The following is a 25,237-nucleotide window of genomic DNA, read 5'->3' as shown; positions in this document are numbered from 1 at the left end:
CTCGACGCCTGAAAGCTTTGAGGCAGGGTCAGCGCCCCCTACAGGCCTATATCAGCGATTTCCGGCTGCTTAGCCAGGATTCCGCCTGGAATGAGGCTGCGCTCGTGGATGCCTTCCAGGATGGCTTGTCGGAGGAGATGTTGGATGAGCTGGCCCGCGTGGACATTCCCTCAGACCTGAATGGGCTGATCCATCTTTGTCTGCGGATCGATGCCCGGCTGCAGCAGCGAAAGAGTCGTCGTGCCACCCCACAGACCCCTGCCGCTCCTGTTGAGCGTGTGCCCCCAGTCCAGAGGGAGGAGCCAATGGAGCTGGGTGCCGCCAGGTCCCGTCTGTCGGTGACGGAATTGGACAGGCGACGATCGGGGGGGTTGTGTTTTTACTGTGGGGACCCTGGACATTTGGCTGCTTCTTGTCCAAAGAAGCGTCAGCGGGCATCAGTGACCAAGCCTGCCCCGAGAAAGTCTCCTACTTTGCTGTCGGGAAACGGCCCGAGCCCGATCTAGACGGTGTGATAGATCGGGCGACCCACAACGACCATGCCGAGCGACGCCGTTCCGACGGTGCCTGTGAACCTCCACGGCATTTGATTTTGGAGGCACGTCTGATCCTTCCTGGCAAGCCAGAGGGGATTCCGGTCCATGCCTTAATTGACTCTGGGGCTACCACTAACTTTATGGACTCGGCCTTCGTGGCCAAATGGGCTGTTCCCCAGTGTCCGGTGGATCTGCCCATGCTAGTGGAGACTATCGATGGTCGAGTGCTCCTGTCAGGGCCTATTACGGCCGCCACGCAACCAGTGTGTATGGCCATCAGTTCCCATGTGGAGGCCATTCAGTTCTACATCACTTCGGATCTGCACTTCCCCGTGGTCCTGGGACTGGCGTGGCTCCGGGCGCATGATCCACAGATCTATTGGTCTCAGAACTTGGTCACCTTCCCAAGTTTGCAGTGCGTGGACCACACCCGCCATATCTGTGCCGGCCAGGTGGAGGGTTCCTCAGGGGTTTCCTTGCCTCCCGAACTGTCCGACTTTGCTGATGTGTTCAGCGAGTCAGAGGCGGACCAATTACCCCCGCACAGGCCCTATGACTGTTCCATTGATCTAGTCCCTGATGCGCCTCTCCCAGTGGGGCGTTTGTACTCCATGTCGGAGCCCGAGTTGGCTGCATTGCGGGACTTCCTGACAAAGAATTTGGCTCGTGGTTTCATCCGGCCCTCGTCCTCGCCAGTGTCTGCGCCCGTGCTCTTCGTCAAAAAGAAGTCGGGCGAGTTACGGCTCTGCTGTGACTACCGGAAACTCAACGCCATCACGGTGCGTAACCGCTACCCGCTGCCCCTCATCCCCGAGCTCTTGGACCGACTCCGGGAGGCTAAGATCTTCACGAAACTGGACCTGCGTGGAGCTTACAACCTCGTCAGGGTTCGGCCGGGTGATGAGTGGAAGACGGCGTTTGGTACTCGCTATGGACATTTCGAGTACACGGTGATGCCGTTTGGCCTGACCAACGCCCCCGCTGTGTTTCAGCATTTTATGAACGACATCTTTCGAGATCTGTTGGACCAGTTTGTCGTGATTTACCTGGACGACATCCTGATTTACTCCCCGTCGCGTGAAGCGCATCATCAGCATCTCCGTCAGGTCCTGCAGCGCCTCCGGAAACATCGGCTGTTTGCCAAGTTGGAGAAGTGCCAGTTCTACCAGGTGACCATCGATTTCCTGGGTCACCGCATTTCTCCTGAGGGCATCGCCATGGAACCGAGTAAAGTTGAGTCGTTGCAGAGTTGGCAACCCCCGCGTCGCGTGAAGGATGTTCAGCGACTTCTTGGATTTGCCAACTACTATCGAACATTCATCCCTGGCTTTGCTGCCTTGACAGCCCCCCTCACCCGGCTCCTGCAGAAGAAGACTCGGTTCCAGTGGAACGCCCCCGAACAACAGGCGTTCCAAGCTTTGAAGGACGCCTTCATGAAGGAGCCCATCTTGAAGCATCCTGACCCGCAACGGCCGTTTGTCGTGGAGGCGGACGCCTCCGACATTGCCATTGGGGCCGTGTTACTCCAGGCAGCGACACCCAACGGTACCCTTTTCCCTTGCGCGTATCACTCTCGGAAATTGAATCCCTCGGAGCGCAACTATACCATCTGGGAGAAGGAGCTGCTGGCCATCAAGGCGGCGTTCGAGGCTTGGAGGCATCATCTGGAGGGGGCGCGGCATCAAATCGAGGTCCGGACGGACCACAAGAATCTGGAAAGCCTGCAGACCGCTCGGAATTTGAACCAACGCCAGATCCGGTGGTCCCTCTTCTTTGCGAGGTTTGACTTCCGGGTGCGGTACATACCAAGCGGGCACAACCAGAGAGCGGATGCTCTGTCCAGGAAGCCCGAGTACACCCGAGTGGAAGACAAGCTTCCGCCCAGGACAGTGATCCCCGTCGAGTCTTTTGCTGCGGTGCGGGAGCTGGTGGATATACGGGCTCGGATCCGGGAGGCGCAGCAGCAGGAGGCGTGGGTGGCTCAGCGGAAGGAAGAGGTGGGGCCAGATTCGCCTTGGTCGGTCACGGATGGACTTCTGTATTATCGTGACCGGCTCTATGTTCCGGGAGGGCCACTCAGGGGACTCGTCCTCAGCCAGTGTCATGATAACCCGGCTGCGGGGCATTTTGGCCTGTTCAAGACTCTGAACCTGGTCTCCCGTACCTTCTGGTGGCCCCGAGTCCGACACGACGTCCAGTCTTATGTCATCTCTTGCATCCCATGCAGGCAGGCCAAGTCAGCGACAGGGGCCCCGCCTGGTTTACTGCAGCCTTTGCCAACACCCAAGAGACCCTGGGGGGCTGTGTCCATGGACTTTTTGACGGATCTACCCCCATCCTCCGGCTTCACGACAGTGTTTGTGGTGGTGGACATGTTGACCAAGATGGCGCACTTCATCCCGTCGCGGCTTACCGTCAGCTCGCGCCACTAGTCGCATGTTCATCCAACAGGTGTTCCGGCTGCACGGCCTTCCTGATAGAGTCGTCTCCGATAGGGGGGCCCAGTTTACAGCCCGCTTCTGGCAGGAGTTGATGCGGGCGTTGGACATTAAGGTTTGCCTCTCGTCCGCGCATCATCCTCAGACCGACGGGGGTACCGAGAAGGTCATCGGCATCTTAGAGCAGTATCTGCGCTGCTACGTTAACCTGCAGCAGGACAATTGGGTGGACTATTTGGCCATAGCCGAGTTTGCCTTTAACAACTCGCAGCACACCTCCACGCAGATGACACCGTTCTTGGCCAACGTGGGTTATCACCCCCGGTTTTTCCCCCTTTCTCCCGTGGACTCACCGGAGCCGGCAGCGAACGAATTCATGGCGGAGTTACAGGCGATCCATCGGTTGGTGCGACGGCAGCTGGAGAAGGCCAAGGCCGACTACAAGAGGTTCGCCGATCGGTCGAGAAGGGATACGCCTTCACTATCGGTGGGGGATCGGGTCTGGCTGTCCACCAGGAACCTACCATCCACTCGGCCGGTGAGGAAGCTGGACCACCGTTATCTTGGACCGTTCCCAGTCGAGGCCGTCATCAATCCGGTCGCCTATCGTTTAACTCTGCCATGTTCCCTGCGCGTGCATCCCGTCTTCCATCGGTCCTTGTTGGTCCCCGAACAACCGGCTTGTCCACTTCGCCAAGCGGAACCTCCCCCATCAGGACCTCGTGATGGAGGCAGCACCCCCGAGTACGAGGTCGCCAGCATCCGGGATTCCCGCTGGCTGAAAGGTCGCTTCCAGTACCTGATCGAGTGGAAAGGGTACGGGCCGGAGGACTTCACATGGGAAGACGCGACCGCCGTTCATGCCCCTGCGTTGGTGACAGCGTTTCACGAACAATTCCCATCCCGACCGCATCCGGATCGGCAGCCCCGGGGGAAGGGCCCTGCGGTGCGGGATAGTGTTATGACTCAGGGCCAGCCGGTGGGTCCGGCAGCCGGTTCAGATGTATCGGATGACTCAGATGAGGGGGAGGAGGAGGGTGTGGAAGACGAACCGGCTGATGATGGCTTGGAGGCTTCGCAGAGCCCTCAGCCGGGGCCCTCTTCTCAGAACCGGCTGATGATGGCTTGGAGGCTTCGCAGAGCCCTCAGCCGGGGCCCTCTTCTCAGCTGCGTGAGCCCGATAGTGCGGAGGATGATGACCCACAGCTGGCCCTGTTCAAGGACGCCCGACGCAGGAGGCAGTCGAGCAGGAACAAACAAAGAAAGGCTGTGGGACTCCTCGGGAGGAGGCACAGGGAGACCACGCCCTGAACTCTAAATAAAAGGAGTGTTTGGGGAGGGGCTGGTTGCTGAAAGCAACCCTTCCGCTTGAGGATTCAAGTTCCTGTGTTTCTTGTTCTGTTGTTTTGCTTGTGAATTAAACTTGGCAGACGCTTTGCAACCTCAGACGCTCTCCAGTCTCTACTGCTTGAACAGGGGTTTGCCTTATTACAAGGCCGGTAGTTGGCTGGTTCAGAACAGGTATATAAATCTAAGTGTTGTTGCTATGCTATTGCTAAATACCTAAAGCTAAAAAGAGACTTTCAGAGTTACAAGGTTTGGAAAGCATTGATAAGTATTGTATAAAAAGGTTAAAATTAATGTGGACTTTAAAAATAGTTTTAATAGACATGTCATATTGAGGACATGGAAAAGACATAAGCCCAAGTTGTATCTGGAAAAAAAAACTGTATGGATCAAGCAGCATATCTTAAAAGAGGAAACAGCTGACAAAGACCAATGCTTGATGTAGCAGGAATTATTGGGAATCTATCAAGGGGAAATTAAAAGCAAATCAAGAGAGCAATAGCAGAAGGATATCATTCTTAATGGCTTTCCCATTTACAGTTATCAGAAAGACTCAAAATAGACAAAATGTATAAAGTTTCATTGAAATTTGAAACAAGGAAGACAGGTTATGGATCAGTGGGAAAATATGTAGTTAAAAGTGTTGAAATTTATACTGTGCTATGATCTCAAAAAAAAAATCATATAAAATGTTGTGTTGTTGGCACCAGAGAAATTATTTAGAAGGTATGAAGGCACTTCAAAGTGTATGTTGGAAAAGTGAGCAACATGAATAGACATTCTATCACGCTTGGTGGATATGTAAAAAAGATTGATACAAAGGATTTTCAAGAGTAATATTTTATTTATTTAAAATATTTATGCAGGCACCCATCTTTCAGCCAACTCTGGGTGACTCTCCATCAACGATTAGAAAACACATGCAATCATTTTAAAAACTATAAAGCACAACCAGTTAAAACATAAAAACATTAAAAATAACAAAAACCTAATACTAATCCGTGCTAACAGACCATCTAATCTCCCAACATTTTGGGGGAAAAGTCAAGTCTTTAGGGCCTTATGGAAGGTTAAAGGGATGGGGGTCTGCTGAACATCAAGGGGCAAGACGTTCCATAGGGCAGGGGCTGCCACAGAAAAAGCATGCATCCCATTAGCTTCCATTAGATGACAGAATGTTTCCTTTTATGACTGATGAATAAACCATTAGAAATAAAGCCATTGGCCACGCTAACTTTCAGCCTTCCAAGGTAAGCCAGACAGGCAACAAGACTAGATGAGCTAATTCTACTTTATCATAAGGCTGTATTAACAGAATCTTGCAAAGCTGAAGGCCCAAGCTTTCTGCCACCACCTTTAACTGTCTGATCAATCAGGGTGGATCCTTCCCACGTTTTTCTCTCTGACCACTAAGCTCCTGGAGAGTCTTCCCTCTCATTACCTCTTCCCTTTGTTCCCTAAGATCATTCACATATTCCACTACAGTAACAAGGGTAATTTAAAAGTAAATCAAGAGAGCAATTAATAGCAGAAGGTTATCTCCTAAGATGATGTAACCTGATTGAACACATTAATCTTATGTAGGATGTAGCATGAGAAGTTTCAAAATATGCTGGGAAATTTTTTTTCTTCATGTTGCAATTAAGTGTATGAAATGGTAATCTGTTTGTTCACGTATTTATTCTTGTATAGCTTACATGATTGTCAGTTACATAATATGTCTCATGACAGTTTCTATGTCTTTTAAAATTCAAAGGATTTATGTGACTGAATCCATGATTCCGGGCATTAGGCTGATTATATGAAAAATGTGAAATAATCTACATAAAATGTCAGCGTCTGAAACTTTCAAATTTATATGCACAGATTTGTACAGATGCAAAGTAAGGATATATCGTCATGAAAAAGTAAATATGCCCATGGAGATTTTTTGACTTTTTCAACATATTTCAACATATAATTTGATCTTCATTTCAACTACATTGATAAAGGAGATTTCAGATTACAAATATTCATTTGCATTTTGTAATCCATGGTGTAATTTAAATAAAAGCATAGGTAGATTTTGCATGCAAAAGTAAGTACACTCCCATTTACCAAATACCTCACATTAGAATCACGTTTGCCAAATCTGGGGCAAATGCTTAGAATCTCTCCGGTGAAAATTTGGTAATTTGCCTTATTGAAACTTCAGATATTGGCTCTTTGTTGTTGTAGTGTGAGGTATCACCATACCTAGATCAAAAGAGATCTCTGAGACCTTCAGAAAGAAGGTTAGAAATATCTATGCAAATGGGAAGAGATTTAAAAATATTGCCAAACAAGTAGACATCAATCATTCCACTGTCTGGAAGATCATCAATGAGAGGAAAAGATTTCCAACAACTGCCAGCTTGTCCAGGCCAGGCTGTTCCACCAAATTTAGCCTGAGAGTAGTACACAAGAGGCTGAAAGAAGTTTCTAAGAACCCTAGAATTTCATCATGCAACTGCCAGGTAGTTATCACTATTAACACTATCAAAATGTTTGAATTAATCATCAGAAAGAAGCTGGGACAAATTAAATCTACATAGGACATACGGTATGTCAGGAGGAAAATCTGTTGTGTAGGAAGAATATCAGGGCAAGATTAAACAGCTCAGAAACTATCTAGGCAAAGTCAAGATTTCTGGAACAATGTACTTTGGACAGATGAAGCAAAGATAGTTTATTTGGCCATAATATCAGTACCACGTTTGATGAAAACTAAGGACAGTATTTCGCCAGAAGAATCTGATACCAACTGTAAAGCATGACGGTGGTAATGTTATAGTTTGGGGCTGCTATGCTGCATTAGGACCTGGGCAGCACACACCATCACAGTTTCTCCTAGGAATTCTCTAGAGGGTGCTTGAAGATAATGTGAGACCATCTGTCAGAAGACTGGAGCTCATCCTAAAGTTGAGCTTGAAACGTGACAATGACTTCAAATATCACAGCAAATCAGCCAATATTTGGCTAAAAAAATATAAAAGGAAGGGTTCTGGAATGGCCAAGTCAAAGTCTTGATCGAAATGCCATTGAGATGCTGTGGGTGTATTTAAAATGGGCTGTGCATGCAAAAATCCCTCAAATATTGCACAGCTGAAAAAAAATCTGAATGGAGGAATGGGATAGATTTCTTCAAAATCAATATCAGACACTGGTACACACAGTTATAAAAAATCTATTTATGGTTGTTTTGGCCAAAAGATGTCACCAATAATTACAGAGAAAGATGTACTTCCTTTTCCCCCAGAAGGAAATAGCACATCTGTTAATTTTTTGTTCAGTAAATGAGACTACAAAATCAATTTGTCATATTGTTGTTCAGTGATATCACCTTTATCTTTTCACACTGTTTGAAATGAAGATAAAATGTTATGTACGTATATGTTAAAAACAGTCTTTAACATGGTGAAAAAGTACTTTTTTACATGACTTTATACAGAGACCACAGATTTTGCACTACTGAACTTGAAATAGCTATACATATTGATTCTAGTATCCATGTGGCTAGAAACAGAGATTCAAGGCATAAGCAATCAATGCTATTTAAACTTTACATATGTAATTTATAACACCTGAAACAGAGAAAGAAGTTCTCTTAAGAACAGACTCCAAGGGAAACCATTCAATATCACAGTAGTCCAAGTCTATGCCCCAACCACCAGTGCTGAAGAGGATGAAATTGACCGGTTCTATGAAGCCCTACAGCACCTTATAGAAGTAACACCAAAAAATGATGTCCTTATCATCATGGGGGATTGGAATGCTAAAGTAGGAAGCCAAAAGATAACTGGAATAACAGGCAAGTTTGGCCTTGGAGTACAAAATGAAGCAGGGCACAGGCTGATAGAATTTTGTCAAGAGAATACGATGGTCATAGCAAACACTCTTTTCCAACAACCCAAGAGACGGCTCTACACATGGACATCACCAGATGGTCAACACAGAAATCAGATTGACTATATGCTCTGCAGCCAAAGATGGAGAAGCTCTATACAGTCGGTAAAAACAAGACCAGGAGCTGACTGTGGCTCAGACCATGAGCTTCTCCTTGCAAAGTTTAGGCTTAAACTGAAGAAAGTAGGGAAAAGCACTAGGCCACTCAGGTATGAATTAAATCATATCCCTGTTGAATATACAGTAGAGGTGACAAATAGATTTAAGGAATTAGATCTGATAGACAGACTGCCTGAAGAACTATGGACAGAGGTTCGCGACATTGTACAACAGGTAGCAACCAAAACCATCCCAAAGAAAAAGAAATGCAAGAAAGCAAAATGGCTGTCTGAGGAAGCTTTGCAAATAGCTGAGGAAAGGAGGAAAGCGAAAGGCAAGGGAGAAAAACATAGATATGCCCAATTGAATGCAGAATTCCAGAGAATAGCTAGAAGAGATAAGAATGCCTTCTTAAATGAACAGTGCAAAGAAATAGAAGAAAACAATAGAATAGGGAGGACCAGAGATCTTTTCAAGAAAATTGGAGAGATGAAGGGAACATTCCATGCAAAAATGGGCATGATAAAGGACCAAAATGGCAGGGACCTAACAGAGGCAGAAGAGATTAAGAAGAGGTGGCAAAATTACACAGAAGAACTATACAAGAATGAGCTTAACGTCCCAGATAATCACAATGAGGTGGTCACTGACCTCGAGCCAGACATCCTAGAATGTGAAGTGAAGTGGGCCTTAGAAAAGCTGAGCAACAACAAAGCTAGTGGAGGTGACAGTATTCCAGCTGAGCTATTCAAAATCTTAAAAGACAGTGCAGTAAAAGTGCTACACTCAATTTGCCAGCAAATTTGGAAAACTCAGCAGTGGCCACAGGATTGGAAAAGATCAGTTTACATTCCAATTCCAAAGAAAGGCAGTGCCAAAGAATGTTCAAACTATCGCACCATTGCACTCATTTCTCATGCTAGTAAAGTCATGCTTAAAATCCTACAAGCTAGACTCCAGCAGTATGTGGATCGAGAACTACCAGAAGTACAGGCAGGATTTCGAAGAGGCAGAGGAACTAGAGATCAAATTGCTAACATACGCTGGATCATGGAGAAAGCTAGGGAGTTCCAGAAAAACATCTACTTCTGCTTCATTGACTATGCTAAAGCCTTTGATTGTGTGGATCATAACAAACTGTGGCAAGTTCTTAAAGAGATGGGAGTACCAGACCATCTTATTTGTCTCTTGAGAAACTTATATGCGGGTCAAGAAGCAACAGTGAGAACTGGACACGGAACCACTGATTGGTTCAAAATTGGGAAAGGAGTCCGGCAAGGCTGTATACTGTCGCCCTGCCTATTTAACTTATATGCAGAGCACATCATGAGAAAGGCACGGCTAGATGAATCAAAAGTTGGAATTAAGATTGCCGGAAGAAATATCAACAACCTAAGATACGCAGATGATACCACTCTAATGGCAGAAAGTGAAGAAGAACTAAAGAGCCTGTTGTTGCGGGTGAAGAAGGAGAGTGCAAAACTTGGGTTGAAACTTAATATTAAGAAAACCAAGATCATGGCATCTGGCCCTCTCAATTCATGGCAAATAGATGGGGAAGAAATGGAGGTAGTGACAGATTTTGTTTTCCTGGGCTCCAAGATCACTGCAGATGGGGACTGTAGCCAAGAAATTAAAAGACGCTTGCTCCTGGGAAGGAAAGCCATGGCAAATCTAGACAGCACACTAAAAAGCAGAGACATCACCCTGTCAACAAAAGTGCGTATAGTCAAGGCTATGGTCTTCCCAGTTGCAATGTATGGCAGTGAAAGTTGGACCATAAGAAAGGCTGAGCGCCAAAGAATTGAGGCCTTTGAACTATGGTGCTGGAGAAGACTCCTGCGAGTCCCTTGGACTGCAAGGCGATCAAACCGGTCAGTCCTAGAGGAGATCAACCCTGACTGCTCTTTAGAAGGCCAGATCCTGAAGCTAAAACTCAAGTACTTTGGCCACCTAATGAGAAGGAAGGACTCACTGGAGAAGAGCCTAATGCTGGGAAAGATCGAGGGCAATAGAAGAAGGGGACGACAGAGAATGAGGTGGCTGGATGGAGTCACTGAAGCAGTAGGCGTGAGCTTAAATGAACTCCAGAAGATGGTAGAGGACAGGAAGGCCTGGAGGAATGTTGTCCATAGGGTCGCGATGAGTCGGACACGACTTCGCAGCTAACAACAACAACAACAACAACAAGAACAGACAAATATATTTGCGCAGATCTAGATCCTACAATTATTAATTAAAACATCTCCCGGACTACTTTTCTTACAGTGGCAAAATTTTACACACAGGGAAAAATATATACAAAGAAAACAGATATACCTTTATGTACATAATAAAACATATCTTTCACCTATTTCATTTTCAATTTCAACAGATATTGCAATGTACCGTAAATTGCACAAATTTTGTTGTAGGTCTATTGATGCCGAGGAAAAAAGTTACGTGTTTTCATTTTCACCTTTAGTTGTAGCGTCTTTTCTAAGTTTTCAATCTTTCCTTCAGCTATTCTGAGTTTCCGTAGTTCTTCTGAGTCTTTCAAAAAGCTCTTTGGGGACAGAGACCTTGAACGTTTCACAGGTGGTTTCTGGAGAATAAAACAAGGACATGGTTGAAGTGGTTGGAACGCTGGATTATGAAAGACATGCAAAATTAAAGAACAAGTAATTTTGAATACTAATAATGAATTATAAAAAAAAATCCAGCATGGTATACCAGAGAAATAACAAGCAGAATTACCACAGCGCTACCACTAAAGGTTTCTCTGTGACTCGTTAATGAGAATATTCATTTACATTTACATTGTTTCTTTCAGAATAATGATGTCCCATTAGGGAAGACTAAAGGGTTATAGTCTCAGAAATGCAAGAAACCTCATTACAAAGGAGGGGATAGAGGCTGATCTAATTGCTCTATAAGGGTCCAAGGTTACACTTGATAGGACAACCAGAAACAAGAGGGAAAAAGTTGTTTCCCTCTGAAATAGTTTAACACACTGCGAAGTTGAAGGAACAATATGCTTGAGGAATATAAATAAAACAGACAGTAGATCTTGTACCATAATGACCATATGGTCATTAAATATAATATGTCTAACTAGAGACAAGAATATGTGTTTATATTATGTGCAGTTCACATAGCAATCTGGCGAAAGGATGTGTGAAGCTAGTATTTAAACTGGGCAACCTTCTTGCTTGTACTATGTCAAATGTCCTCGTGTAAAACAAATAAAAGATACAAATTAGTTTTATTGAATTTCTGTGAATAGCTGTGATTAGCATTCGGAGCAACATTCGAATCATAACGCTAATCTTAAAGTTTTAATGATTTAATAGCTGCATGGAATTTTTTTTAGTTAATACAAAAAAAATTAATTCTTCCAAAAGTCATTGCAGTTTGAATAAAACTTTTCTTTTGAATAAAAGAAAAAGGGCTGGGAGAGTTTAGCTTTTAATTTTGAACAGAACAAAGGCAGAAAGTACAGACTTTTGCCCATGACAGAGATTCAGTTTAAAAATATGTTTTCTTTGAAACATGATTTCGTGAGTACAATTTAAAGAAAAGAGGCTAATTTATTTTATCAATTAAAATAAAGCACATTATGAGTCAAAGTACACAGGAATAAGAATTCCCAATATATATATATATATTAAAAACAAAGTAAATCTGCCACATCACCCCTGGATGATACATTTGTGTCTTTTGAGTGAAAAACCAGATACCATTTAGGCAGGTTTGTCCAACAAAACCCCTTCCAGATATGTCGGACCCGTAACTCCTAAGCACCATGGAACATAAATGGAACATATTTGTCAGGCAATAGAATAGACTGAGGAATACCTATATAGATATTAGACAAAATTCACAGTAAATGTATTCTGATAATGATATGCAGGTTAAGGAGCTGGGAGTGAAGATGGGAATATGTGATCAGAGAAATATTAAGATTAGATTTGAGTAAGAGATGTTATTCTTTCACGTGTTTCAGATGTTATTCTGGTCAGGCTGCAAGAACGATCTAGAAAAAGATGATGTGTTGGATATACAAATGAATCAGCTGATGTTTTCATAATTAAAAAGTACAAAGGTGTAATGGTATGTAAGAAAAGTCTTGACGAGATGGGTTGAAAAAAATCCTGCCTAGGAAACTGTCAGATAAGAGAGCGTATAGCGTGCTGCTGCATAATGGCCCAAGAAAGAGACTCAGAAAGCAGCGGCCCCCAACCTTTTCGGCAAAAGGGACCATGGAGAAAGGTTTTTCCGCAGACCAAAGGGGATGTGGTTTTGCATGCTGGCTGCATCTTGTAAACGGGGCTTCGCTTGTTTGCACGGACCAGTTGCTGGCATGCCATGGACTGGTAATGGTCCGTGTACTGGGAGTTGGGGACCCCTGTCATAAAGGACTTTCCCTAGCTTTTCAGGTTGCTAAGGAGAATAGTACTTTCAGACTTGCAAGATGATATTTATGAAGTCTTCAATAAAATAGAATGAGTTTGTCTAGCCGTGTTTCCTGTTTGGTTTACCTGGGAAGACTGACAAACAAATAACAAAACAAAGAAGGGTGACTTGGATAATCTTCTTATACTAAATTACAAAGGAGATCTGTTAAAATTTTGAAAGACTTGCTGATTAGGGTGAATGGAAAAAGGAAAAGAAATCAAGTTCTCTCTAGAATATTATGTGAAGAGTTTAAAAATGAACACTGTTAAAAATAAAGGGAAGGTAAATTTGGTTTATTTGATTAAGGTTAAAATAGTTATTTTATTGTTATACTGTTTATACTATTATTTCTATGTTGTTATATATAATCCTTAATGGACTTTTGCTAACCAGGAGTGAAAGACAAGGATTTGTTTATAGATAAGCGATAGGATATAGGATGAAGAATTTGTTTGTTGTATTTTAAGATAAGATGGTAACTTGTTAACTTGTTAAAATTGTTTGTACTTGTGACTAAGGGCAAAGTCCTTCCTTCCTTCCTTCCTTCCTTCCTTCCTTCCTTCCTTCCTTCCTTCCTTCCTTCCTTCCTTCCTTCCTTCTTTCTTTCCTTCCTTCCTTCCTTCCTTCCTTTCCCTTCCCTTCCCTTCCCTTCCCTGCTATATTCCTTTTTCTTGCACTATTTTGCATTTTTGTCATTTATATTAGTTATTTGTATAACTGTAATGCTTAATAAAATTTCAAGTCTGAAGAGGTGCTTCTTCAAGTGATCTAGACCTCACCCTCAAACTGCTAGGATCACTGCCTGCCTTTTCTCTTATTTGCTGCTCATGCCAATGTTCTTGGGTGATTTACAAACGTACAGAAACAAAATTTCAATTCATTTAAATATTCTAAAAAAAAATCATAAAATAATTGTTTAAAAATCTCTAAAGCACCTGAGCAAAAATTGAGGTTTTTAAGCCCTTTTCTGAGTGTAAATGGATAGGACAGTCTGAAGTCTGTTGGGGGCAATTTACTCCATAATACGGATCCCACAATGGAAAAGGCATGATTTACTGATGTTATATTGGATGCATCCAAAGTGCCTCACTGCGGTCTTAAAAGTATGAGATGAACTATATGGCAATGGGTGATCTTGGCTCTAAACTTTGTGAGTTTTTATGTACCAAAGTGAGCATCTTAAAGTTGACCCAGAAAGCAAGTGGCAGGCAATGGAGCAATCTCAGTGCAGAAAATATACTACTTCTCACAATTATAGCATCTTTTTTTTTATTTGAATTATGTTTGAGTATCAGGTCTCAGCAGATATTTTAATAGTATGTATTGTTGTTTTCTTTGTGTTCTGATTAATGATGCAGTGAAACAAGGCGTGAGCTTTCAAAGCAGAATAAAAGAAAATTTCTAAGAAACAAAATAAATGTAAAATTACTGCCTTTAGAATAGTAATTAATTCTAAAAGTAAAGTAACATTATTTGTATAAACTCCTAACTCAGCATTTTCATTAATTACAAACTTTTAAATCCAAACTTGATTTTTTTTTTAACTTAACCTGTTTCATCTGTTTGGAATGAACAGACAACCGCACAAACACTATCAAGTAATAAATATTCATCTAAGAATTCTACAAAGAATTGAACTTTTAAATAATTTCACTAAATTAACAATCCTTTATCCAGTGTTTAATAAGGTAAAACTTCCTACTCCCCAAAGTTATTTTAACAAGTCTTTGGCAGATAATAAAAACACTCTTCGATAAAGCTTCCAGAATTATAAGTAGCATTGACAGTTATTAAAACTGTTATTATCTGAGTCCCAGAACAAAATGTCAAACTTTGCCAACCTCATTTTGACACAAATACACTAGGCAATAAACGCTTTCCTACCTTGTATTTTTTCCCAGCCCTAGTACTGATGCAATCCAAGAAATCTCTACTGCAAAGACTATGATTTACCAGTGAACGATTTGTTCTTTTCAATTTTTTTTGCAAAAGCTCTATTTCAGTCTTTTGAGACATTACGAGGTATTTTAGCTCTGTTAAAGAATACTGTTGGAATTCCTAGAAAATCAAAATACCATACCTTAGAATACTGTAGGTAAAATCAATATTTGAAGAAGCACTTGCAATGACATCATGTTTACATTATAATTAAGTAAATTTAAATAACAGAAGTCAATTGTTTATACAAAAGGAGGTAAGAGATACAAAATGGAGGAAATTAGTCTACACGCTACATTCAAAGACAGGATTATGGAATTTTCTTTGTATTGTACCTATTAAAATCATGTGGCCTCTGCTCACAACCATTACCCCAGGCATTTCATTTAATTTCATAGTCCTCTTTATCCCAAGATACTTATATACATAGCAATATGCTAATTATAAAACCTTGATATTCATTTGTTATGTCTTACTTTTCCTATCACAGAGGTAGGCAGTTAATTTTTTTTAAAAAAGATTATCCTTTTAATTAAAACATCTGCAAAAAAAAAAGCTAAGGGGCCGCACAACCTTTCTTGTTTTCCTTTGAAGATGTTTTCCTTTTCATCCAAGAAGCTTCTTCAGCTCTGACTGGATGGCCGATAGCTTTGGGACCTGGATGACTGAGAATCTCCACTGACATTTAGGCTGCACAACCATGTACCAGATCCCAGTACCATTTTTTAATTCCAAGAATGTCCCTGGACATAGCACACCTCCCATAGCATTCTTACAAAAAGAGAAAGGATGACTACATCCCCACTCCACTTCAAAAGGTGAGCAGAGAAAAGATTTGGTAAAAGTTTTCAAATGATAGGGAATAGAAGGAAGCAACTCCAACAATATGTCTTCCTCTTCCTCAATATGGCAATGCTGGTAATGACCACATTGTGAATGAGAACATGTTGTGAGCAACAACCATAATCAACCTGCTGATACAGATTACTAATTCTGCCCCTGAGGCTAAAACATATGAAGAACAGTTGCAGGAGCTGGGTGGCAAGGAAACGGGGAGGAAGGGACAACATTCGATATGTTCGCTGCCTTCAGTTGTTTATAAAAATAATAAAGGGGGATACAAATAAAAACCATCATGGCCAGATGAGCTAATTTTATTTTTCGTAAGGGTACATTAACAGAATCTGGCAAGTCTGAAGATACAAATCTCCCATTGCCTCTTCAACCCCCTGATCCATTAGGGTGGGTTTTAAGAAGCCAGTTGCTAAATCTTGGGACTTGGGTAGATTTGAAACCACCTCATCTAGATAGAATCTGCCATGAAACGTTGGATTAGTATTTAGTAAGAGATAATTATTTTTATTGGTTCACCATATTATATACGTTGTTTTGACTGCAGAACATTTAGAATCTCATTCATTCATTTACTCACTCATTCATTCAATTTATACCGTCTCCCCTCTCAAACAATCTGGACAGCAAACAATCATAAAATCAATTAAACCAATTAAAACACAACACAAAAAGAAAAAATTAGTATGTGTTCATTACACTTTATGGAAAACTGCATTTTAACTATCAGATGTAAAATAGATGCCTTCTTCCCATCATTGAGAAATATAAGACAAATGCCACTTTACAGAAATAACTTTGTTGGTATGTAAGCTACTCAGAAAGACCCTTGGATTGACTTTTTTAACCTATGGCTTTCAGTAATAATAACTTATTCATATCAGGTAACAGCATTTCAGATCCTCTATGGTTAACACTCATAGGGGCTGCCAAGCACTTTCTAGCTCTTTGTTCCAGATGGCTCTTGCCTTCTTCAAGAACTTCAACCTTTCTTAAGAATCGAGTGCTTCATCCCGACAAAAGCGCTGACATTAACTGCCCAGAAAGTGCTCCCTAAGCACAGTTTTCTGGTAGATTTTCTCGCTTCCACAAAACTGTTTAAGAGAAGGACGGCAGGTTTATTGGACCGTTCCCTGGAATAGCACAGATCAAACCTATGACTTTTTGTTGGCAGCTTCCAGTCACAGTGAAAATGCATTCGGTTTTCCAACATTCCCTCATTCCCCTCTTTAGCAGTTTTGCCCCACTGCCATCTTGAAGAATGGAAGGAAAATTTTTTTGAGATGGAGCTCATCTGGATTCCTTGTATAGGAGCAACAACAGTCAAATAGGGCTATCTGAATGCCAAGTTTGGTGTACTGACTAAAGTGCTGACTAGCAACAGGGATACCTTCAGTACAAGTCCACCCATAGATATATAAGCAACTTTGGGTCAATCACTCTCAGTCCAACTCAGCTCACAGGGTGGTTATGGTAAAGAAAATAGGAGACAGGAGACTGAATATGTATGCCACCCTGAGTTCACCAAAGACAAAGGCAGAATAAAAATCTAATAAATAAACCAACAAATAAATGTAGCATTTATGGGACATTCTTGCATATTTCTTTAGACAGTTGTGTTCACAGTATTTCCATAAATTCAAGCCACCTAACTGGCTATACAATAGGTCTTCTCTATCTGCTATCCCCCATATTTCCTAGGGGTGGGAGAGGGAAGTTGTTGTACAAGTAATGATTTAGCATATGGTGGTCTTTCCTTGATGATACTTTCTGCCCTTGGCTAAGATAAAACTCTGGCAGACCATATGGAGCTTAAATATTCAAATTGATAGGGTCTCACTCAACTTCTAATATTCAAATATGGTTAAAATTAGGCTGCATCTTCTTTGGGATGCGTTTAATTCTGCCTTTTGGGGAACCCAAAGATGCTTTTTCACGAGGCAACTGGACTTTTGTTTTTCTTTGAAAACGTTTCGCTTCTTATCCAAGAAGCTTCTTCAGCTCTTGGATGAGAAGCGAAACATCTTCAAAGAAAAACAAGAAAGTCCAGTTGCCTCGTGAAAAAGCATCTTTGAGATAACAATGACTTGGATGACTGAGAATCTCCATAAGCCTTTTGGGGAACTTCTTACTTGTTGGACAAGTTTCGGTTCTATGTAAAGATATGCATTAACATTGACTTGGCAGGTTGTAGCCTTACCTTGTTGACACTTTCTAACCTTCGTACTGAGCTATTCAAATTGACAAAGTCAGGTTTCCTATCCTTTTCTATAATATAATTCTATCTCAGTCTTACATCTCAGTCATCTCATGTCCCTCACAGGAGACTTTTTTAAAAAAATTGGCATGCATTGGCTGCTACCCATAAGAATAACCAACGAACATCCCATGTGAAAACCATACTTTCCTGTGCTCAGATATAGAGCCTGAGTGTGCATCACATGTGATATTAAAATGCCCATTATATACCCAATGCTGATATAGTCCCGGTTCTCAGTAATTTTAATTGCTTCTGTGATTATGAGATCACTGCTCTCCTTATGTGTATTCGTTTCTCGGAAACCTCTACGAAGGGAGGCAAGGAAGTAGCCCCCTAAAGAGATACATCTGGTGGGACCCAGAAGGGCCTTTATGGTGACTCCCTCCCTCTGGAACATCATCCCTCAGGAAATTAGACAGGCCCCCACTCTAACCCTCTTTCAGAAGGCCCTAAAGACGGCCCTGGGTAATCCAGAGTACGATGGAGCCCATTAAATGGCTAGTATGAGTGTGTGTCGCCGGGGTGGAGGGGTTATTATTTTATTGTTTTTATTTTTTTTATTGCAAGGGACGCGGTGGCTCAGTGGGTTAGGACGCTGAGCTTGTCGATCAGATGGTCGGCAGTTTGGCGGGTCGAATCCCGAGTGCCACGTAACAGAGTGAGCGCCTGTTACTCATCCCAGCTTCTGCCAACCTAGCAGTTCAAAAGCACGTAAAAATGCAAGTAGAAAAATAGGGACAACTACGGTGGGAAGGTAACAGCGTTCCGTGCGTCTTTGGCGTCTAGTCATGCTGGCCACATGACCACGGAGACGTCCTCGGACAAGCGCTGGCTCTTCAGCTTTGAAACGGAGATGAGCACCGGTCCCTAGAGTTGGAAATGACTAGCACACAAGTGCAGGGGAAACTTTACCTTTACCTTTATGAGTGTGTGTTGCCAGGATGAAGGGGTTATTATTTTAATGATTTTTATTTTTTTATTATTTTTAGTTCTTTTATATTGTGTTCTTTATTTCCTGTAAGCCACCTTGAGTGGCCGGAAGTAGGTGGCAATATAAATTTTCCAAATAAATAAATATTTTTTTATCAATAGTCATGGCTTTTGGAAACCACTGTTTCAGTTCAAACATGAACGAAGGCAGCAGCTCTGCAAACGGGGTGGTGTAGTTTTGGAGAGCTGCGCGCACAGCTCTCCAAACCGCCGCCACCTGTTTGGAGAGCTGGACGAAGGCAGCAGCTCTCCAAACGGGGCGGTGTAGGTTTGGAGAGCTGCACGGGCAGCTCTCCAAACCGCCACCGCCCGTTTGGAGAGCTGCTGCCTTCGTCCCACTTTTTTCCCAGAACGGCGGAGGACTGGGAGCCGCGGGAGATGGCTTAAAGTGCCGCATGCGGCTTCGGAGCCGCGGGTTGCCAACCCGTGTTCTAGGATTATAAAAAAATAATAATTTTTTAAAAGTGAGAAAGCGACAGAGATTGCTCTGTTCAAGGATGAGAGGGAGAGTACTAGAATAGCGGTTCTTCCCAGAAAAGTAAAGGAGTCCTCGCAGGTTTCACTCTGCTTGTTTGTAACCGATTTTAGGGGGCGGTGCTCATCTCCATTTATTTAAGCCATCCCGAAAAGGTAGAAAGGACAAAAATACTGCCTCCTTTCTGATACCGTATGATAAGTCAGAGCTAGGAGGGCGAGGGAGGCCCGCCAGGAGACAGTTCATCAGATACAATCAATAAATAAATGGCAATCAAAGGAGAAACATAGTACCCTACTGCAACCATGACCAGGAAAGTGGAAGAGAAGTTAGTGATACTTTCACACTTGGAGGGCAAAAAAAAAGGCAAAAGTGAAAAAGATAAGGACTGAATTCAATGAGGTAACAACCAGCACTCTCCAGAGCAGAGGAATACATAAATATGTCTTGAGCACAAGGTCAATGAGCAAATTGCCACATTAATTCAGAAAAATAACAAGAAAAGGGATAAAAATTTCTTTTCTCTGAAGAAGACCATTTACATATATATATATATATATATATATATATATATATATATATATATATATATATATATATATATATATATATATATATATATATATATATATATATATATATATATATATATATATATATATATATATATATATATAAAAGTATTTTGAATACCTTGCTAGGCCCCAAACATGGGACAAATCTTATTTCCTGTTTCAGCCTAACCCAAGGCCATCCACAGGCAGTAGTCACAGCAGTGACAGCTTATATTTGTGTAAATTTTTTGGATTGCTAACAGTTTCCCTTTCTTTGTTAGCAATCCAAAAAATTTACACACACACACACACACACACACACACACATATATATATATAAATATGCATATCAGTCTCCCTTAATTCTTTGTTAGCAATTTAAAATTTACACCCACACACACACACATATAGATATAGATATAGATATATAGATATATATGATATAGATATAGATATAGATATATAGATATATAGATATAGATATATAGATATATATGACTTTACTCTTTTATTTATGGATTGACTGCAATAAAGTATCTACCGTATCCAAATGTGTCTGAGAATCTTCTGCTATGTTAGTCAACAGTTGAATAACAGGCTTTGGAGAGCTGAGAATGTCCTGGTATGTCCTGCTGTGAAATCTCAAAAGTAGGAGGTATCATGTAACCATACAAATATTGACAAAGGAAGCAAAGCTGGGAAAGAGTAAATAACAAATTTAAGTGTAGTAAACATGATTTCATAAATATGGGGCACAGTGAAAGACTTGGAAGACTCCAGACACTAACTGCCTTTGAGGCAGCAATTATTCTACTGCCTACAATTAATAATTGCTTCTCTATTGTTGTGATACACAGTCACAATCTAGAGCTTACACTCTAGGAAACTCTGGCTACTTTCTTCACCCTTCTGTCATTAATTTTTTATTTTCGTTTACATTAAGTCTTCAGTTCTTTTGCATATGGCAATCTTTTAACCCTCCTAAGCTCCGCTGAAACAAACTTGCAACACAGATCTAAGAAAATCCTAAGCACTGCTGACTGAACTATCTGAATGAGTAATCGGAAGGCTCTCCAATAATTTTTGCTGAAAGCTTTAAATACTTCATAGTGTGGCAAATTTTTGTCACTCTTTCCATATGCAGCAAATTAAAATCCAACCAGTGCACGCTGAAACAATATAATCTTTGTTTAAGATGTTAGATTGGACAACCTTAACATTTCTTCCAGTGTAATGACTTGTAACATTACTGTAGCATACAGTATTAGTTCAATACTGGCTTCATTACAAAATGTTCCGTTTGTTCTTAGATTTCTTATTTCCTAACCTGTTCGGTTTTACTAGTCAGATACACTGAAGTGTGTAAATTACTCCCGTTGAAATGAAGTCTTGTACAATTTTGGAGTAAACCAGGAATTCTTGTTATGTATTATCATCTCTATACATTAGAAACTCAATCATACTGAAACAAATTCACTAAAGTGTGGTTTTCAATCTGCTAACTATGCATTCCATAATGGCCTGTAATTATTAAAAACTGACAAGAGCGCTACGCCACCTGTGTTTATGTGAAGCCAGGTAATGAAAAAAACAACAACACTGTCATCACCTTTCAATTCCTGATTGCATTATCAAAACTGTAGCTGAGTTTGGCATCTGGGTGTGACCTTGTTAACTGCTAGGGTAATTAAATTTATTCTATTGGGAAAAGGGATGATAAATTATTAGCAAGAAGATTTTGTTCACATTTTATTAAATTGGCCTGTCAAAGGGTTGGCCAAATTATCAAGGGCCTCATTTATTGGAGGCCAGCCATATTGCCACATCTGTTACAATTATTTATAATTTCAGCAGTTGAAAACCAACTGAGTTAGGCATCCGCCATGTAAAGTAATTTACAAATTATCTGATGAGGGTTTTTCGCTACTCCCTCATTTCTCGCCAGCAGAAAGCCGCGCTGTAATTACAGAACACGATTAGGTTCTTTAGGGAACTTATCTTGCACTCAGAGCCCGGGTAAGATGCCGCAAGAACATATGGAGGAACTTGTGCTGCTGCTCCCTGAAGCTCGTGACCCGCCTGCCGCTGAGCCCTTGAGTTGCATTTGAATGAGAGTGCCATGGCTAATGTTCTACACATGCACCATTTATGCCACAAAACAAATCGGATCACTGTTAATTATGAAGCTGCTATAATCAGGCCTTCACATCTGTGTAATGTGAAGCACAGTAGGCTGTATTCCAATAATGTAGGACTACCTTTGGGTCGCAAATTGTGAGCCATATTGCCTCAGTAGTAGTTACCGCATTCAAAGCAACTCCTTTGATAAAAGCTCATCGCGGGCATATTTTTATCCAGAGATGTTTTTTAACACAAGCTTCTCTTTATCGGCTGTTGACCAGAACAGCTAAAGCATATGGCACAAGTTCATTAATGAACGAGAGCACACAGCACTCTAATTTAATGAAACCACTTGAGCCATAAAAATCAGATCTACTTAATTCTGCCCCCTTCTTTTTCCTTCCTCTTTTGCATCTATTCAAAACTCATAATATGGTATTGTCAGTGATCTTATAAAGATATGGATTATATGTCCTTAGCTTTGTAAAAGCAATTATTAAGAGACAACATAATTTGGGTAAAACGGGGGCAAAAAAATTAAGATTTCAAAAAACAAAACAAAAAACCCAATGAATTTTTCCACAAAATTATACGTGCATTTGTAGATACGCATATATGAATTATTAGGACATATCATTTGTGTTTTAAAGATTACGAGTTAGCAGCTGCCTTCTAACACAAAACGCTATTTATTCAGTGAAAGATCTGCCTGTGAAAAGCAGCTAGACAAGCTGTACCCAGATGGCAAAGCAGTTACAGTTTAATTAAGCCACTAAAAGCCATTCAGTTTTCAGTAAGGGGAATGTAATTTTGAATAATTGTAGGGGAAAATTACTACAATGTTCTTAGGTTTTATTATGGTAACATGAATACTGACAGTAGTTAAAGTTGAGTTGCTTGTCCTATTCTAAAGCCTGTACTGTTTCTTCTTTTCTTTCTTTTTTGCCTTTGCTTGGAGGACAGTGTTCCTTGATTACCTAGTTTTCTAAGTGAATAAAATCAGTCAAAACTTTCTGAACAGAAATTTCAGATGCCAGACTTCATATATGATGTGGGATAACATTATACTAAGCAGGAATGTTTTTACGAGCCACATTTACACATTCAAATCATGCGCCTCATCTGAACATACATTTGGGCACCAGAATTGCACTAATTGCCTTCCTTCCTTCCTTCCTTCCTTCCTTCCTTCCTTCCTTCCTTCCTTCCTTCCTTCCTTCCTTCCTTCCTTCCTTCCTTCCTCTTCCCTTCCCTTCCCTTCCCTTCCCATCCCATCCCTTCCTTCCTTTTAAAGATATTTTGGGCTTCTTTCCTTTCAAAAGCTGTTTTAAAAGTCTTAAAATAATGTATCAATTTAGAAAGACCAAAATAAACACAATTTTAGTATACCCCCAAACATCTATATATTAATACTTCAATGGAAAAAGTCATATTTTGCTGATTTATTGCCAAAATGACATACTGAAAATATATATCATGACAAATATTACAAGATGTTGAATGTTAGGTTACTAGTAACAATTAAATATCAAAAAGAGCTCATTAACCAAAAGCTTATTGAAAGCAGTCATGAGCATTTCAAATAAAGGCTGCTAATTATGACATCATTATATCAAAAAAGGAATGTAGTGCTAAAGGCAGTTATATGTTACAGTAATAAACCATTACCTTGCAACATTTCTCATTAATAGATATCCTTATATATAGAATCACTCATTGTTAATATTCACTGAAAATAACCCGCACTGTTCAAACCGGTCTCTGGTATATTATATTTTTATTTATTTACATGATCTAGAAATCACTGACTTAAAACAATCAAAAGCAAGGCTGTTATGAATACACAAAGTTGATATTTACTTGGGGGGGGGAACTGGGAATACTTTTGGATTTGTCCACAAGTTGTTTGAATCAGTCAAAATTTAGTTACATTAATTTTTATGTGTTCAGGTGTAAACCCATCGCAACCAACTTTTGAATCAATACAAAGTTTATGTAAAGTTATTTTTTCTGAATTATTTCTCATCATATGCAGTTTTGTATGCATGTTTTATGTTAAAACTCCCCTGTAATTTCAGCAAAGGACACCGTCTGAGGATGGTAATTATTTATCTATATTATTTCCAAAGTGAAATCTAGATCACTTCACTCTGAAATTCACAAGCAAAGAAATTCCTATCTCAAACAAAAACCCTAAGATTTCTTTTATTTGTATGGAGCTCTCAAAAGAGCAATCAGCAACAATGCAAATTCAATTAACAAATATTCAAATGATAATATCATATGGTTTTACTCGGTAAACTGGCTAATCTTCCACTTAACCTTTTTATAGATCTGTCTACTTTTACAGTATTATAGCATATTTTCTTTTTTCCCCCTGCAATCAATTAAGTTCTAAGTCCGGGCAATTGCTTAGAAAGGTCCCTACCATTTTCTTAGCAACAGTTTGGAAGCAGTTTCCGTTGCCTGTTTCATAGGGATGAGGGAGAAAAGCTGACTCACAGATCTCTTAGTTTCTAATCCAGCACCTTTAACCTCTATACCAACCTGGATCTTGCATATTTCATCAGGCAAAGCTGTATGGAAAGAAGTACATAAAAACACAGTCCTGCTTTCTAAACCTCATATTTCTTTGAGTAAGAACTTCCATAATACCCACCCTCCCCTACTTTTATTTTAGTAACATACTTTTTTTTCAAGTTCAAAACATTTTTAAGCTCAAGAAGAGGTCTGCTGATCTCAGCAGAAATGTCCCAATATCAAAACAGCCTGAGGAACATAACTAGGCCATTTTGAAATCAGAAACTTTTGGGGAGATCTTACAACATCAACATATTCTTATGGTTTCAAAATTGTTTTTTCAACAAGGGTCACAATGTTTTGCACATCTCTATCGCATTTAGTTACTATACGTGAGAGAGATAAGTGGTTCTTAAATACGGTAAATAAATAAATATTTCAGATTTATTACATTATTCTAACCCAGTTATTCATTTTTGTAGCGTATGGCAATGGTACATTGCTGTTTACTATCTTTTAGGTCAGCAGCCCCCAACCTTTTGAGCACCAGCGACCGGTTCCATGGAAAAAGGGTTTTCCGTGGACCAGAGGGGCTGTGGTTTTGTGTGCTGCCTATATCCTGCGGGTGGGACTTCACTTGTCTGCACGGCCCGGTTGCTGGCATGCTGCAGACAAGTGTGGGTCCATGAACTGGGGGTTGGGGACCCCTCTTTTAGGTTATCTAAAATAGGGAAAAAATGGAATGC

General features: G+C 41.0%; 1 protein-coding gene across 1 annotated transcript in view; it reads right to left on the bottom strand.

Moving 5' to 3' along the window:
* The window catches only part of CNTLN (centlein), a gene marked incomplete at both ends in the record, with an annotated part of 198,071 nt that overhangs the window by 100,755 nt on the left and 72,079 nt on the right, over positions 1-25,237 (bottom strand). The window contains 2 exons of the mRNA XM_081318884.1: positions 10,803-10,928; positions 14,666-14,839. Of these exons, the coding sequence (XP_081175010.1) occupies positions 10,803-10,928; positions 14,666-14,839 (300 nt within the window). The remainder of the gene's footprint in view (positions 1-10,802; positions 10,929-14,665; positions 14,840-25,237) is intronic.

Source organism: Vipera berus, assembly GCF_964194415.1.
Source record: "Vipera berus genome assembly, chromosome: 2".
Lineage (NCBI taxonomy): Eukaryota > Metazoa > Chordata > Lepidosauria > Squamata > Viperidae > Vipera > Vipera berus.
Note: the sequence above shows the minus strand (reverse complement) of the source record. Positions and strands in the feature narration are given on the sequence as shown.